The sequence below is a fragment of the Antennarius striatus genome, chromosome 8 (genome assembly GCF_040054535.1).
Source record: "Antennarius striatus isolate MH-2024 chromosome 8, ASM4005453v1, whole genome shotgun sequence".
NCBI classification, from domain to species: domain Eukaryota; kingdom Metazoa; phylum Chordata; class Actinopteri; order Lophiiformes; family Antennariidae; genus Antennarius; species Antennarius striatus.
Window position 1 is genome coordinate 2,184,118 of NC_090783.1, and position 17,301 is coordinate 2,201,418.

The 17,301-nt window shown below is 47.7% G+C and overlaps 2 protein-coding genes across 2 annotated transcripts; both read right to left on the minus strand.

The window, feature by feature from the left end:
* Positions 1 to 314: 314 nt before the first annotated feature.
* LOC137600388 (vascular cell adhesion protein 1-like) lies at positions 315 to 3,851 on the minus strand. Its single transcript, XM_068321994.1, has 5 exons — positions 3,102 to 3,851; positions 2,343 to 2,615; positions 1,933 to 2,265; positions 1,286 to 1,543; positions 315 to 1,135 (listed from the first exon to the last, which is right to left on the minus strand). Exons 1-5 carry the CDS (start codon positions 3,181 to 3,183, stop codon positions 963 to 965), a joined length of 1,119 nt encoding a protein of 372 aa, XP_068178095.1. The 5' UTR covers positions 3,184 to 3,851; the 3' UTR covers positions 315 to 962.
* A 967-nt stretch (positions 3,852 to 4,818) lies between these two features.
* Positions 4,819 to 16,509, minus strand: LOC137600175 (general transcription factor 3C polypeptide 1). Its single transcript, XM_068321634.1, has 40 exons — positions 16,042 to 16,509; positions 15,371 to 15,577; positions 15,107 to 15,283; positions 14,847 to 14,990; positions 14,556 to 14,652; positions 14,352 to 14,475; positions 14,107 to 14,286; positions 13,823 to 13,938; positions 13,638 to 13,690; positions 13,197 to 13,543; positions 13,050 to 13,109; positions 12,729 to 12,862; positions 12,530 to 12,645; positions 12,291 to 12,444; positions 11,993 to 12,096; positions 11,792 to 11,892; positions 11,354 to 11,632; positions 11,103 to 11,248; positions 10,934 to 11,031; positions 10,754 to 10,850; positions 10,465 to 10,648; positions 10,279 to 10,375; positions 10,066 to 10,198; positions 9,869 to 9,956; positions 9,536 to 9,597; positions 9,343 to 9,451; positions 9,112 to 9,254; positions 8,855 to 8,997; positions 8,682 to 8,766; positions 8,483 to 8,595; positions 8,337 to 8,396; positions 8,139 to 8,232; positions 7,863 to 8,035; positions 7,302 to 7,766; positions 7,078 to 7,214; positions 6,884 to 6,991; positions 6,421 to 6,746; positions 5,522 to 6,006; positions 5,250 to 5,436; positions 4,819 to 5,159 (listed from the first exon to the last, which is right to left on the minus strand). The coding sequence occupies exons 1-40, from the start codon at positions 16,260 to 16,262 to the stop codon at positions 4,953 to 4,955; spliced, it is 6,354 nt and encodes a 2,117-aa protein (XP_068177735.1). The 5' UTR covers positions 16,263 to 16,509; the 3' UTR covers positions 4,819 to 4,952.
* Between the last annotated feature and the right edge of the window lie 792 nt (positions 16,510 to 17,301).

Genomic DNA, 17,301 nt, shown 5'->3' on the forward strand with positions numbered 1-17,301 from the left:
CTGCAAAACATTACAAAATGCTATGTGATATTTTAATTTCTTTCTTCTTTCTTCAAAAGTTTCTTGAGAAAAGTGTTGTGCACACCGATATTTGAATAATGTATGTCTATGGTGTGGGAAAACCATCCAGGAAAAACACTTCTGCCTCTTCCTCTTGATTGTCGGAATTCTGACTTTTATTTTTATGTGCATGTTTGTATTCTCATACATTTGTTTTGTTAACATTTATGGTTTCATACGCTTGGATCAACAGGGGGTTCTTATTCATTTTTACTTAGAAACTATAGTTTCTAAATTATCAATGGGAGACAATAGGGTGTATAAAATATTATTTATTTACATTCCCAATTTAGCACACAGATATATACACAAGTAACACTTTGCACACAGTAGACGTTACTAGAATGATGTATGATTAGCTTTCAGTAGTTGAACATCCTACTCTAAGGTTCAGTTAGTGAATTCTTAGTCATATAAACACATTTCTAAATAAAACCAATTTGAATAGTAACTAACACACAACTGGGACATGACGCTCCAGGAAACAAAATGCAGCTCATTCAATTCTAAGGTGGACTTGATCGTATTTCACGGTGTCAGTGCTGCTCTCTGAGTACTTTCTGGTCCCTAACTTCATTCCTTTGCAGAACGTTCTGTCACTAATGATATAACAGTTTAAGAAACACAAAGAGGAGAAATGATAAGAGTCCAACCTATGACCACACCAAAAAAAATAAAAAAAGGTCATTTTAACCAGAGGAACCTCGGTACCTCATTCATTCACCTTCTTGAAGATAGCTATTTAATACGGGTCATGGGTTACATTGGAGCCTATCCCAGAGGTGGGGTACACCCTGGACGAGTCGCCAAGTCATCAGTTCTCACAAGAACCAGAGTAGTGTCAGCATGTTAACTCTTATGTGATAATCCGATAAACAACATTTGATTCGTGGCTCCTGGTTTTACTCGGCCGTGGGGACGCTACGATGTCGCACTCGCGAGCGCAAATTCTTCCACGGGCTGAAGTCTCCTGTCCGGTAGCGCTTGTGGTAAATCCTGTACAGAATCACCCCCAAGGTGATGAAAATAGCAGCAACTACGATCACCGCAGCGATGATGTATACAGTGTAGCTGACTGCAGAGGGTCGGGGGGGGAGGAATGGGTGAAGAAAAAGAACAAGAGGAAAGTCTGCATTAAAAATAAGACTGGAGTAAATATGGACGGTTCTTTTTTTTGTACCAATAAAACCCCTGATGTTTGGATGCGACTATATTTAACACTCACCTTGGACTTCCACGCTAAACTCCACAGAGAAGTTCCCCACTGAGTTGCTGACGAAGCAGGTGTAATGGCCTTTATGCGCAGGCTTTATAGCTGATATGATAAACGTGCTGTGGTTGGAGGGGTCGAGCTCGTCCGAGGGGACGGTCCAGGAGTACGAGGGGTCGGGGTTCCCCACGGCCGAGCAGTTCAGCTGGAGTCGGTTTCCCTCGGGGATGATGATGGGATATGGTTTCGATGGAACCTCAAGCTGAGGCGCATCTGTGTGTTTAATGGAGTAAAACAAAACAAAAAAAATTAAATGTAAAAGAGAAAACAAATACCTAATATTGTCCCTAATAGGCTGCCGTACTTCATTTATAGTTTTTTTTCTGAAGTTATCCTGGTTTTGTCTTGTTTCTACTTCATTTTCTGTTGTATTCCAGATAAATATATTAAACATTTTGAAACAAAATATTTCTCCTGCCAGCATTCATTCATTTAAAGGAGCAGCTTTATGTAGATTGTGTCGCTGTATTACATCAACATTATTGAAAGCTGATTTTTTTTAATGTGTAAAAAACTATCACCAATAAATTTATTGTTGATACAAAAAAAAAAAGGATCAACTTTCATTTCTGCATCAGAATAATCCAACTGATTTGACTCACAGTGGACGGTGGCAGTGAAATTCTGAGAGATCACCACTGGGGGGCGCTGTGGTCCCTCAACTCCAAAATCGAGTTTAGCTTCACACCAGAACTGGCCTCCATCGTCCTCTGGACTGGGAGTGATGGGCAGGTCAAAGGTCTCCGTCACTGGTTTCTTACTGGTGTGATCCTCAGACCGCAGCTGACCCAGTGACCTTTGACCTCTGTAGAAGGTCACCGTCAGGTTTCCAACCGGAGCGACGTCCTGAACCGAACACTGCAGCGTGTACAGCTGACCCTCGAACAGAACCCCGCTGTGGTTTGACACGCTGAGGGACACGGCTTCTGGGGGCTCTGTGGAAAAATGAGATGAAGTTAGTTAAATAGATCAATAATCAATCATTCTGATTGGAAATAAAGATTCCCCTTACGGTAGACAGTTATTGGCAGGATGGTACAACACTGCTGGCCGTTCTTGATGTTGTTGTAATAGCAGGTGGTGAGCATGTCCCACTCAGTCATCCGGTCCACCGTCCAGGAGATGGTGGTTCCGTTCTTGGTGCTCACTCCCAGGGATTTCTCCAGATTAAACAGGCCGTTGAGACAATCCTGCTCACACACGGCGCAGGAGGCCGAGGTGGGGGCTCCGTGTCTCACCACCAGTCTGGAGGGGGTGAACACCGGCTTGTCTGGACAGTTCTCATCTGCAGAGCAGACATCAAAGCCGTCCAGTTAAAAAATATGGTCACATTTCACGATAGATAATATGATCAATGTTTACTCTTTTTTCCAAATGCTTCACCAATTACATTTATGTTGCCAGGCAACACAATACAGTACAGCTACATTATACAGCCGCATTATTGAGCACGAACACTTTTATTATAAGAGCAGCACTTTGTGTTGAACGTGAAACTTAAAAAAAAAATCTACATTGAGTTAACTGACCTGTTTTTGTTTGGTGTTTATTCTAACCAGCAGGTAACTAAACCAATACCACTAAAGAGGGGGGGGGGGCATCCACTTATTGTACTAGAAAATGTTTATTATCTATTATTATTCTATTATCTATTACTGTTGTTTACTTATTATCTGTTGTTATTGTTTATCTGTTATCCATTATTTATTATCGATTATCTATTAGTATCCACCTGTCACGTGGAAGCAAATAAATAAAAATGAACCCTTACCGCAATCCGCACCGGCCAGATGTGCGTGGAGATTTATCCACGACACGAGCAGAAGTGTGAAGAAATAAAACCTCATTTCCATCCCGTGAACGGCGGTAACGGAAGCCTTTGGACCGGCGGTGTGAAAGCCGAACCTTTCTGGGCTCCGACTGGATAAAAACGCGGCTGTTTTAACGCGAAATGAAAGTTAAAAATGAAAGTAGAATCTGGAGGAGCGATGAGGCGTTTGGGGAAGTCCGGTAATCTCAGCATCAGGTGACGGTCTGAAAAAACTCCCCACTGAGGAAACGGTCGGGAGACCCACGCGTGCACACAGGAACACGCGTTATCATCACATGAGTGTGTGAATCATCTGCACACACACACACACCACACACACACACACACACACTCTTCAAACAGGCTGGACTATCCTGGAGGAATGCTATGAGCCAGGAAACAGACTTCCTCTCTGTCCTTCCTGAGTTTTTCCCTTCTAAGAGCCGGAAAAGTCGCGTTCCCGAATGAAAGTCCTCATCCCGGCTTCCATAGCCGCCTCTGCTCCCCCTCCCTTCATTCCAGGAATACCAGAATACTATTTATTCCCCCCCGAGTTATGTCTGGTTATCATCAGGGTTACCTCCATTGAAGGCCACTTCACCGACCCGAGTCGTGACGTCATCTGAAGAGGAGCACCGTGACCTCACGTGAACTTTTAAATGAATGGGCCAATTAATAATAATAAAAAAAAAAAAAAAAAAAAAAAAGCAGAAGAATGGAGAATTCTAAATAAAAATGACCTTGACGTCACGGGATTATTCAAGTTTTCCACTTTATCAGTTTAACGGAAATGAGAAGTGGAAGGAAATGAGGATGAGTTCAGGTTTGGCTCAGAGGGTCTTGATCTCATGCAGGAACTTCACTCATTTTCATCTGACTTCATCAAGTTATACGGAAATAAACCAGTTATTTTCAACCAGGTTATTATTAACGAACACGAGATAACAGACCTGTGTCACTTGACCGGCGGCAGCAGCAGGTCGTTGTAAAAGAGAATTGGTTGAAACAAAGGTTAATAAAAAGAAAAAGGTAGCAAGTCATTATATTATTTATATATATAGTGTATTTCTTAAAGATTATAACTTCTAAAGTTCTTTTTAAAATGAATGTTGAGATCAATAAATTTAAGGTGTTATCAGAAGTTGTCGTGTATTTTTTTGTTTAAATAGCAAATGTGAAACATGTCCGTAAGCGGAGATGGTTCTACATATTAAACACCAAAATATCTTCTGTCAAAAAAGAATTTGAGACCCTCCACAGCCAAACCTCTCAGGTACCAGGAACCAGTGGATCCTGTGGATTAGAACCAACCCCAGACCTGTGATCACCAGTAAAGACCTGTTTCCTGTCAGCAGCAGCTGGGTGTAGTTCAGGCTTTCAGGGGGAGGAAATGGTTTGGTATGTCACACCAGTTACGCTTGATTACAATCTCAACCGAGGGGGCAACTTTTAACCTCTCATGAACAAGTCAGGAAATAATTCTTCACCAGCAGCTTCTAAGTTCAGACTCTCAGTTGAATCCTGCAGGTCAAATGTTGTTTCTTTTAGCAAGTTCCACTTCCTTTTTTCATTCAAAAACACAACACTTGATTCACACGCGTGTTTCTCCAGCCTCCGAGCATAAATCAACACGTGAAACACGACCAGAGAGATCCACCAATCAAAGACGAGTCTGGAACGTTATGTCTTTTTATTCATAATTGTCTTTTTATTCATAATTGTCTCTTTATTCATAAGTTAATCCGAACAACAAGAAAACAAAAACGGACTTTCGCTAACGGTGGGGTCGTGTGTGTGACGTGAGGTGTGTTTTCAGGGGAGGCAGTTGTTCCAGTGGCGTTCGTTGGGCAGCAGCTGGCTGAGCCTCAGGATGCAGCTGACGGTGGGTTCGAAGAACACGGCGTCCGGTTCCTCCGGCCTCACCTCGGGTTGGCTCTCCGTCTGACGGCGGGGGAACAGGGAGGGCTTGGGCGCTTTGACCAGAGTCTTCCTCGTCAAGCAGCCGATCTCCACCAGAACCTGCGGGACAAACGCGGCGGTAAGCGAAGCGTACTTCCTGTTTTCGATGCGTCGTGCGTCACTGGATGAGGTCGGCTAGGCTCCGCCTACCTGGACCAGCTCCATCAGGGCCGTCGGCTGCAGCACGTCGCCGTAGTGCTCCATCAGCTTCTGCAGCGTGAGTCCGGGGCGGGACATGACGAGGTGAAGGACGGCCTCCAGCATGCCTTTACACACCGGCCGGTTCAGACCGCCGTCCACCATTCGCCACGGGCGGCTGATGAAACTCACACTTTTCCTGAGGGGGGGGGGGGTGAGACGTGGAGGCACAGAGGTGAGAACACAGAACACGTCTGGGAGACACTCGGTGTGGACGTACTCACTCATCATTGTCAGTAGATGGCGTCAGTGTGCAGCGTCCTTTTTTATCGCTTTCTTTGTCGTTCCCGTCCTCCTCCTTGGTTTCGCACGTCTCCATGGTTACCACGCTCTCCTTTCCTCCCTCTTCCTCCCCGTCCAGATTTAAAAATCCATCTCCACCCCCCGACTCCTCTCTGCTCGCGTTCTCCTCCGTCCCGTAGCCCGAGGAGCCTTCGGCGTTTCCTCCATCCTCGCCCTCGTCTTCGTCTTCGTCGACGGCTGATTTTTTGGCGGGGGGCTCCTCCTCTTCCTCCTGCGGGACGTTCCGCCTCCACCTCTTCCGCGTGAACGGGATGTTGTGTCGTTTGCGGAGGTCTTCACATCTGAGGCGCGACTGGGACAACGGCTTGGATTCCACGGTCAGGAGCCACGGCTCGGCGTGCCGCATCAGAACCCACCGGACGCCCAGACCCCCCACCTTTAACACCAGACCTTCCTCCTGCAGCTCCTTCAGAAAAAAAACGGACAAAAGTGGATCAGACGGAAAACAGGAAGAAGAAAGCAGAAATACCAAGATACGTCAATGTAGACCGGGCTGGATGAAGACATTTAGGGGTGGTTGGTGGGGCGGATCGCTCCCTCCAGTTGCCTAGGAGACGGTCTCTCTGTTGCTAAGACTAAATGTCACAGATCCACACTACAAAAGTTAATGATCGGAAACTTGGAAGGAAACAGAGTCAGCGTTTCTTCACGCTAGCTACACGTAGTTGTTAGTAGATGTTAGCAGATGCTAGTAGCTGCTAGCTCGATACATCTCCACTCAGCCGCCTCCCCATCGGTTTATTTTGCAGCTTCTGGGCGTTCTGAACACTAATTACACTTCATCGGCGTATTTCTTTGCTCCATACGTAAACCACGCTACCTGCATGTACCGCTGGAGGCTCCTGCTGCGTCCGTCCCGCGGCGCCTGCAGCTGACGGTGCGTCTCGTAGAAGTCGTGCACGTCCAGGCCTTTCTCGCCAGCCTCGTCTAAACTCCTGGTGATCTGAAGGCAGGCGTCCGTGTCCTGAGGAGTGTATCCTCTGAGCCGGATCAAACGGCTCGGGCACTCCGTCGCGCCGGGCGAAGATGATGATGATGATGATGATGATGATGATGATGATGATGATGAGGAGAAGCGGGCGGAGGAGGTGAGGATGGAGGGCAGCAGGGACGGACCGCATTTGGTCAAATCCGACATCGACAAGTCTAGAAATGAAATAAGTGAGTGAATCGTTCTGGGTTTGTTTTTTTGCAGGTGAGCATGTTGGTGTGTGTGTGTGTGTGTGTGTGTGTGTGTGTGTGTGTGTGTGTGTGTGTGTGTGTGTGTGTGTGAGTGCGCTCACCCTCCGTGCTCAAACACACACGGCGATCAGCAGTGTGTCTCAGCTTCAGCCTCATCAGACACGACTCCACCACGATGCTGTCGGTCGTGTTCAGGTTCCGTCGTTTGACTGGAAACAGAACGGAACCCAGACTTAATCCAACCGAATCCAATCAAACGGTTTCAGACTCAAAGGAAGGAGGGAGTCCTCCGAACCTATCCCAGGAGAGCAGTAGCCGCGCATCATCAGGTAGTTGGTGTGTGACGCCTGATGCGCCTTCACTTCCAGCTTCTTTTTCCCCTCCCTCTCCTCGTCATCGTCGAACTCGTCTTCGTCTTCCAGCACCGCCATTCTGGAATATCAGGAACGATTCAACTTACGAACAACCTCTCTTATGTTGAGGACTACCTGTACACTGAAACTTCAAGCTGTGGCTGACCTCTTCACCACGTTGTTGTCCACCAGGCTGCTGTCCACCACCACCATCTGCTTGGGTATGGATATGTGCACACTCAGCAGTCCCAGACACATCAGGCTGAGGGCCACCGCGCAGGCCCCCCCCGGGGCGTCCAGCATGAAGGCCATCATGTCGGACGCTTCCGCAGGCCCGCCCGAAGCCGCCGCGGCTCCGCCCATCTGCTCCGAGCCGGACGGACCCTCCTCTTCCTTTGCGGCGCCGTCGTTGGCCGTCTTCGGCGGAGCCTCAGGGCCGTTCTCTCCCTTCCTCTTCCGCCCCGATTTCGTGATTTTTTCCGCCGCGTCACGCCCACTCTCCGACCTGAACTCCGTTTCCAGGCAGAACTCGGTGACGGGTCGGTCGTCTCCCGTCCTGGTGCTCATCAGGTTCCTCAAGAAGCGGAAGGCGTCGGTGCAGAGCGAGTGAGGGAAACGGGATGAAAAGCATCTGCCAGGGAGGGGGGAAAAAGGGAAAAGATGTGGACACACACCTCCAGATCGCGTGAGAGGAAGCGTACGGCAGGGTTCCTGCAGGTGTGTGTACCTGTAGTAGGTCTGGGACAGCTGGTAGGACATGGGCAGGATGGGCAGCGCTCGGTTCTTCTTGGGGCCGGACGGCTGGTTGACCCGCCGGCGGTTGACCAGACCTCTCTTCCTGCACTGGAGGAACACCTGACACAGCAGCTCCTGGTGGTATTTACTGTACAGCTGGAAGGTCTGGGGGGGGAAACACAGACCACGCCTTCATCCTCCTCTCCTTTTAGATTTTATGGTGTCTAAAATAATTTAATAAACTTCATGGACAGGGGGAGAGAAGCACCTGGAAGGACCTGGACGACTTCATCTGGCTGTTGTTCATGGCCAGAGTGCTCTGGATCAGGTTCTGCAGCACGATGGTGTGAATGTCGTCTGTGCTGTGATGGAAACAGACTTTTATTTAACTGCTAACGTAAAAAAGGTACGTTGGTAGAAAGGTACTAGTATAAATAGAAATCAAGAATTCAGACTGAATCCTCACCCACTGATGACGTCTCTGCTTGACGTCTTCTTCCTGCTTTGAATGGCCGACACCTTAAACCTGAAACACACACACACATTATAAATCACGCGTCACGCAGCCGCCACAGCTCGTCCAAAATCATCCGATCCAAACCTCCGCCTCACCGTTCAAAGACCTGATGCTTGTTGTCGGGTAAGGTGGTGTCAGTCGGGGTCAGGGCGGAGCTGTACTTCTGTCTGAGCAGCTTCACGTACTCAGAAAACACCCGCCCACAGTCCTGAAAAACAACACGGCGGTTTTATTTAAGCGGATACTTCAAGCTCACTTAAACCAAACGACGAAAAACTCTAAACGGTGAGGCACCTCTGGATCGTCGGGACGTTCGGGTTTCTTCTCCTCCAGCAGCTTCATCAGAGTTTGGTCCTGGTAAACCTCAGCCAGACAGATCCTGCAAACGCAGAGGCGATGATGGAAACGGAACATTCATCTTGTTTAAAACAACAAAAAAAAGTGTGTTTTCCTCCGTTCGGATTCACCTGCAGTTCAGGAGCGTCTGGGGATTCTTGAGGATGTATCGTGTCCGACGTCCGACGGCTAAAGACGTTTTATCCAAGGATTTCTCAAACTCTGAATGGAGCATGTCTCTGACCAGACAGTACGGGACGAACGGCCTTTTTAACTGTAACACAGCAGCAACATGACGCCAGTCACGTTTGACACGTGTGTGTGTGTGTGTGTGTGTGTGTGTGTGTGTGTGTGTGTGTGTGTGTGTGGCCCGTGCAGGTGCGCTCACCTTGCTGTTGAGCAGGTGAGCGGCGGCGCTGCAGAGCATCAGGAGCGAGTCCTCCTGCAGCGACCACACCACCCTCTGCCGCGTCATCAGCTTCAGCGCCTGGTGGTCGGCCTCGTCGTGGGCGGGGGTCCGTTTCTTGGGCTCTTTAAGGCAAACAGACAAACATGAACCCCCCCCTCCCAAACCAAACCCATCGTCTGTCAGGTGAAATATTACGTTTGCTTCGCGCACCTTTCTTCTTCCTGCGAGAGGTTTTGACCACTTCCTTTTTGTTCCTCTTCCTCTTCTGACCCTTTCCTCCGACCACCTGCTGGTTTCTGGAGGCGGGTTCTACGCCCACCTGTTAGCAAGAAGGCAGGAAGCAGTTTGTAGCTCAACTCCAAGAAAAAAAAATAAAAAATCATTCTACAATCAAAAGTCTCACCTCGATGTTTTCTATAGTCAGCATTTGTTTGGTGGTCAAGTATCGAGGCGCCGTGGTTCCTCCTGTCAAACAGACAAGAAATCACATCGAGACTTTAAAGATTTCACAGGTGAATATATGAAGGAAATCTGCAAGAATAAAGTCATAAAAGCAGAAAAATAATAATGTTTCAGACGTTAATAACACCAGCGGCGCTCAGGCGTCATATTCCCGTTTTTATATCATGAAGCCGAGATGCGTCAAAATGCAAGATTTTGGGATTAATTTGTCGGAATCATTCGTGACGAAACAAAAACAGCTGTTATAATCTGAATGGCGTGTGTGAACGCTCACCAGCTTTCAGAGCGATCCTCAGAGCGTTTCTATTCAACAGGCTCTTCAGTCGCACTTTATTCTCCTTCGCTAGTAAACTGCCTTGGGTCTGAAAAAAAGCACAAACATGATCGTATTCTTTTTTTTTTTTTCTTCTCTGTGCTCCACGCCAACATTCAGACCACGGATCCGTTCCGCTCGCGTTTGGGTATTCGCACCTTTTTGTTGGACAGCAGGTGACTGGTCCAAAACCAGTTCCGTTTCAGATGACCAAAGAACTCTGAGTCCAGACCTGCCGCTCCTTTACCGTCCCCTGGGATGGAGCCGTCGTCACACACTTCCTGACTGCCCCTGTGTGTGTGTGTGTGAGTGTGTGTGTGTGAGTGAAAGCATTACAAGACGTTCACAAGCAGAACAACGTCTCCACCTACTTCAGCATGAACGCCAGGCCGATGAAGACGCTGCGTTCGCGGACGAACAGCGGATCGGCTTCGTCCTCCGCGGTGTTTCTTTTATTGCGGATGACCCCTGAAAAGACGCACACGGAGTCGTGAAATCAGAATCCTCCCGCCGCCCAGAGCGATCGTGTTGTCGTGGCGGCGCCTCGATGGACGTACCCAGCGGCGTGTTGAGGCAGACGCACATCAGGTCGAACCAGTAGTTCTCCACGTCTTCGGCGGAGCTGAACGTGTAGCGACGCCTTTCGAACGGTTTGTCGGGCGACTCGGCGACCAGCCAGTAGTGAGCCTCGGCGCTGGTGGTGTCCACGATGGTGGCGTTGCGTTTGAGGTAAACCAACACCTGGACGAGCGCAGATGTGGAGAAAACAAACGCTTCCGATTCAAAACGATCCATTTAAACCGATCCATTTGATCGACTGATCATCATCCAATCGGATTTCCTCACCTGGTCTTTCTCCATGAACTTCTCCACGGGGCCGTACTGCAGCAGACCCATGTACACCAGCTTCTGCAGGTTCTCGTGAAACGTGTAGATGTATTTCCTGAACGAAACACCGATAGGAAGAAACATTTCGTCTACAGGCCAATCAGGGCAGAGAGAGAACGATCGGAAACAGGAAGTCACCTTTTATACAGCAGCTTCGTCTTCATGGTGCCAGGAAGCACTCGGATGGGAAGGTGTTGCTTGATGGGATCGTTGAGATATTCCTCCAACCCCTCCACCTGTCAGGCTCGCAACGATTAGGATTCTGTTTTCCCACAATCCCCGTCTGGACGTTAAGCGACACGCTCACCTTATAGTTGATCTGTGTGATCTGAATGAAGACGGACAGAGGGAGGCAGACGAGCAGGTCGGCGATCATCGCCCAGCCGCCGCCAACGTCCTTCTGCAGCCGGATGGGGGGGACGAACCTCTTCCACGACTCTTCGTCGACGTAAACTGTCAGCGAGAGACGACGGGAAAGAGTTTGGGCCTCGTATTTACAAGTAACTCCTCCCTAAAGCGGGATTTCAGGGGGGGTGGAGGGTTCCGATGTCATCTCACCTGTCATGTTATCCTCGGCTAGCCCTGGTTCCGACCCTTCCTTCTGGTTCTCCTCTTTGTCACCGGGTAACGCCGCATCCAAGACGGCACTCCGTCTGTCGGAGCCGCCGTCGTCGGGATCGCAGCCGGTCGGGTCGTCTGGCGCCTCCCCGGTGGAGGCGGGGCCAGCAGAGCTGTACTGGTGCGAGTGGCCGTATATCAGGTACCACAGGTAGTTATGGATGAGACGCAGGCGGATCATCTTAGGCTGGAAGCCGAGCGTCTTCCCCAGTCCACGAACTACAACGACAGGAAGTGAGGAGTCACCGATTCTGACACTTTGGTTGGTCGTTGATTCTTTGCGCCCGACTGCCTTTAAAACAGCCGAAAAGAAGCAGCCAAACAGACCCAGCGCCAAACAAAGCTACGCTTCTCTTCTAACGCGCCGCAGAACCGAACCTGTTTCAGGTTTGAAGTCGTCGTTCGAGGTCTGTTGTTGCTTCACTTCGGCGCGGCTCTTCCGGCTTTCTGCTCTGGCTTTCTCCTCAGCCTGCTGCTGACTGGGGGGGGGGCAGCGGAGGAGGATAAAACACCGATGATCAAAATATCACAGCATTTACCTTCTACGCTTCTTTCTTTGTGTTTTTTTTTTTTACCCACCATGCAGCTGTGTAAGAGTTGGAGATCTTGAGGCGGATCTGTTCGATGGCTTGCTGCACGATCTCGTCGTTGGGCTGAACGGACGGATGAACGACCAACTCTACCTACAGATGGGAGGAAATGACACGTGTAGGGTGTTGGTGGCGGGAGGAGAGAAACAATGAACACTTAGCACGTCTTCTTTCTACTTCTTGCCCACGTTGGGAAACATTTATTTAAGATTACGTGTGCTGATACTGAGCCTGACATAAAAACCATCCTCTAGATTCATTCTAAAACGCGTCGGCCTCACGTTCACCTTCTTGTTGATCCCGTCCTGCACGACGGTGGTGCTGTACAGCCTCAGCAAGCCTTCTCTGGACAGCCCCTGGACCAGACGCAGGATGGTCTTCTTGCAGCACCTGCTGACGAACCCTTCCTGCTTCTCTTCGTCGTTGATCATCTTCTTCAGCCTGGAGGAAGAAGACACGTCGCGGTTTCGGTCTCCGCTCTCACCAGGAGACTAAATGATTTGAAATGAACCAAACAAAAACTGACGGGAAAAGACCCTCCACGATTTTCATGCTGTTGACGGCCTCCACGATCAGGTTCTTCCTCCTCAGCAGGCGGTACGTTTCAGAAGTCCTCTCTTTGACAGTCTTACCCGACGTTTCCTGTTGGAGGTGGCGGGAAGGGTTACCAACGGTTACCCAGAAACACGGAAAAACGACAGGGAACGAACACACGTCACACCGACCTGGACGTCTTTGACTTCTACGATGTTGCTAACAGCTGGGTTCACATTCAGCGTCTCGTTCTGAGGCAAAGGCGTGGCGGGACTTGAGGTGGACTCTTCCTCCTCCTCCTCTTCCTCCTCAAGTACAGCTGGCTCTGATAGAAGAGACATGATCATGAAGAAGACACAACACACACTTTGGAGTAATGATAAAACATCAGCTGGGTGTGGAAATAAGAAGTTGTTGTTTGCGTGTGACGTCTGCTGCCCCCGTGTGGCCAGAAAGTCAACTACATTAAAAAAAACCTGTTTCCTCATAAGGAGCTGGAGAGAACACGTTACCCGCTGCAGGAGAGGCTGAAGGAGGAGTAACTGCGGATTTGCTGCAGGTTGGAGTCTCAGCTGAAATTAGAAAACAGAACCATTACTCATCCGGTTCTTTTATGATCAGGGGTGAGGAAGAGGAGAGCGTCCGCAGACAGATCTTACATTCGGCTGGAAAAGTTCGCGCTGCGTCGATTTTGGGCTTCTTGCTCTTCGCACGTCTTTTCCTCACTGCCTTTTTCCTTTCGGCCCCTGATTCCTCTTTTGCTGCACCTTGATTTCCACCTGAGCCTTCGTCAGCGGCGTCCACCTGCTCATCGACAAACACCTCCTGAGCCTCCCCTTCTTCTCTTCCTCTTGCATCCTCAGTCGTCTTTTCCGCTGCAGGAGTCTCGTCGTCTCGTTCCGCCGCCGCCGTCGCGTCGGACGTCGTTGTCGCCGAGGAGGAGAGGAGCTTGTTCTTCTGCTGCTCCTTCACAAACAGCTGCAGTCGATCGCTGACACCCACAAATCTGTCCAGAAAGATGAGAGCGACAATATTTACAACATTTTGAGGTGATGCAAATAGTAAGAATTTCAAAATCCACATAACTTCCCGATACACACTTATGGCTGATGTATTTTGTCGTCCTCTGTCGACCCTCGTCCTCCATGAATCCCTGCAAGGAGGAAGACGTAAGATTTTTAAGAATATATGTCATAAAAATAGGTCTTCATAATATTCTTTTTGGTAGAGAGCAGATTCATTTCGATGGTAAACACATAAATACAAACAGGAAATGTTTTCTCACCTTAATGACACCCAGCCTCTCCAGCCGACGGCAGATCATACGAGATTCCAGCTTCCCGACATTCATCCTGATCCCGATGGCGCTGCAGGGGACGCCCTTGGTGCCGCAAGATAGAACTGAAGGAAGACAAATTCAGACATACCGTAATAACGGAGGAAGCATTGAGGTTGCTATGCCAACTGGAATCTAGACTTCATCAATTTACTGTTTCTTAAAGGGAGCAAATGAAAACAAAAAGGTCAGACCAAAGGTCAATCAGAAAAGAGGAAAGAGGTCAAACCCACTGAGGTCGTAGGCCTGTGACAGAACGTCGCGCTCCATGAGTCGACCCTCTGAAGGCAGGGCCCTCATCTTTGCCTCGGGGTCGTCGTCGTCCTCATCATCGTCGTCCTCATCATCATCAGCCACGCTCTTCTTAGAGTAAGGCTTTAGCAGTTTGAGACAGCGCACAAGCACTTTATTCCCTGGAGAGCAAACACCTTTGATTATTATCATCTTTCATCATTAACATCATCATTGTAATGCAGACCTTTTTTGTTGAGGCACGGCCCGGCGCTGGGATCCAGGTCCTCCAGAGGACACTGGAAAAACTCCACCAGCTTAGCAGATTTCATGTATAAAAGAGTTCGTTTTAACGTCGATTCGCTCACATTCTGAGGAGAAACAGATGAAACACGTCATCCTGAACTCTTTAAAGATGAAAATACATGAGGGAACAAACTGAGACGCTCACCACATGCTGTCTGAGTGCACCCAAAGTGACAAACTGACCAGGAGCCTGCTGGAGGATGTTGGACACGCATTCCATCAGGATGTCGTACTTGGACCTCCTGAAACAGCAGAAGGAGATGATGAAACAAGCAAATCTACCCCCCAAAGTGGTAAAAGTTGTGTTTATATAAGGTTATTAACAAGAAGCGGATCGGATGAGCGGTTCTTCACTTATGAAATCGTTATTATGAGGCAGTTCTCACCTGCTCTCTCTAAACCAGAGCAGAGAAGAGAAACAATATTTGAGACAAACCTGTTTATGTGGAAGCGTTTGAGCAGAAGAAGAATGGAGCTCTGCTGCTGACCCGACTTCAGTCGCGTACAATAAGACTGCATGGTGATGAGCCCGTGTCTGACCAGAGACTTCCTCATGTAGAACAACTTCCGAGCATCGATCCTGTTGAAACAACACACTGATTGTTACACAACGAACATTAAAACCAGCAGTTTGAATTAGAAAGGCATCAACACCTTTACTCTGTGTGTGTGTGTGTGTGTGTGTGTTTCTCCTACTTGAAAGCACGTCCGTGTAAATCTTTCTGCAGCTCTCCTTGCCATCGCCCTCGGCCCACTCGCTCCAACACGCAGTACGAGTCGTCGTTGAGTCTTAAATCAGGATCGCTCTCTCTGCCAATCAGCGTCCTGAACCGCAGCTTCTGAGACGCCACGACAACCAGCTTCCGACCGTATCTGTTACAAAGAAGTGGGAAAAAGTGAAATAAGGATAGGAGATATGCTTAAAACAATACGACAATCATGTCTGATAAGTAAACCAACCTTTGCAGAGCCTCCTGCAAGCTGACGATGGGGGTGAGAGACTTGGAGCGGACCTCCTTGGTGACGTCCCTCCTCTGTTTGAAGGCGGCACACGAGCCCTGAATCCCCTCGTGATTTTCGATAACATGGACCGGGTAGACCTCTTTCCATACGGCAGAAGATTTCTGTGTGTTTTGGATGCCTATTTCTGGGTCGACCTCTTCATATCTGAGACACAAAAAAAAGTTTGCATTAAATCCAAAACTCCTAAGAGAAGGTGTTAAAACTTCAAAACACAGAGAAACAAGTATCACAAAGTGATTATTACACATGCATCACTCAAACACACCTAGACTTAAACATCTCATGCTGCAATTTAGGAAAGATGGCATCAAAAGCGAAAAGACTGGCTAATATAGGATTTATTGTTTTGTTTTTTCACTTATAACAGTAAATAAAGAATCTATATGACTTTTATGGTTGTGTTAAATGTTTTTTTTGACTATATTATGACTATAGATCACTAAAATACTGGTGATACTAAACAATAACAGCTATTTTTTTACTTTTATTTTTTGCATTAAAAAAAAAAAGGACGCATCTTTAGTTCTGAACACATCTGCTGCCCCCGGAGAGAACCCAGGAGGAGTCCCGGTGATGGTGACACCGGAGCCGGCAGAACTTCCACTCGCCTGTCCAGCAGAACCACGTCCTCTCTCTCCTGCGGGAGTTGGTAGAACTTCAGGTCGGCGTTGCTGATCAGCGACTTCCAGATGAGCTCCTTCGTGCAGTCGTCGAGCTTGAGGGGAAACTTGGGCTTCCTGTCCTCTAGTCTGACCCACAGGGTGGGGACGGTGGTTCCGTCCAGCCCCTCCAAAGCCACTTCATCCACGACCACACCGAGGGGATCCATCGCTGCTAGCTTAACGACAGCTAACCGCAGTTAGCCGCTTCCGCTCTGGTTAGCTAGCTAACATGATAGCTTAACGACAGCTAACTACAGTAAGCCACTTCCGGTCTGGTTAATTTATTTCATCGAGTATCGACGACAAGTTGTTCGCTTTCTTATCATGGATATTTTACATCCAATAACTGCTTAAATAAAGTCAAACTTTGACGAAACCTTGTTGAGAGGGGGACTCGGTTCTGTTTACGTTCGTCTTCTTTGTGTTCGAAAGAGAATTTGCGACCAAAACTTTCTTCCGCGTGCTGCCCCCTGGCGGTCAGGAGGACAGTCGAAAAACACAAATCCGACAAATCTGTACTAAGGATTTTAATTTTCACTGGATTCTGATGTCAGTTTTTAGAAATCTGACTTCATTCAAATTCATACATCATTAATAACAACTTAACTAAATTAAACTGAGAATTTATCTGACATTCTTTGATGACTCTGGACATTGCAGGATGTGGATTCCTGTCTCTACTTTATTATTTATCCCTGTCTCTTGACTTACTTGGTATGGGTTTGTTTTAACTTGTGCATTTTCTCAGAAAGAAAAAAGGAAATCCACAAGGTGGCATTCATGTACAGCTTCTAATTTATTCTTCATGATGGCAATGTTATTTTTGAACAAGAACAGAAGCTGCATTTCTGTCACAGACATGTTCTCTGCATCTGAAATGCTCATAAATTATTTGAAGTGCTTTGTTAAAACAATCAGCCCTTTGTTGAACATTACCATTTATTATTTCTAGAATAACAGATGGAGTTTTAATCACTTACTAAAAAAACTAATCTTATGAAGGCTAATTCTGAACTATATTTCCAACTTAATAGATTTTAATGCATCATTAAAAATATTTTTAAATATTTTGACTTGTGAAATTTCTCACCTTATGACATTCACTCTAAAAACACAATCTTCTATTAGATTAGTTTTCCCATTATAAGAGAAAGCATTATTGAGGTGTACTTTATGCATAATTACTGAATATAAACCACTTTAATA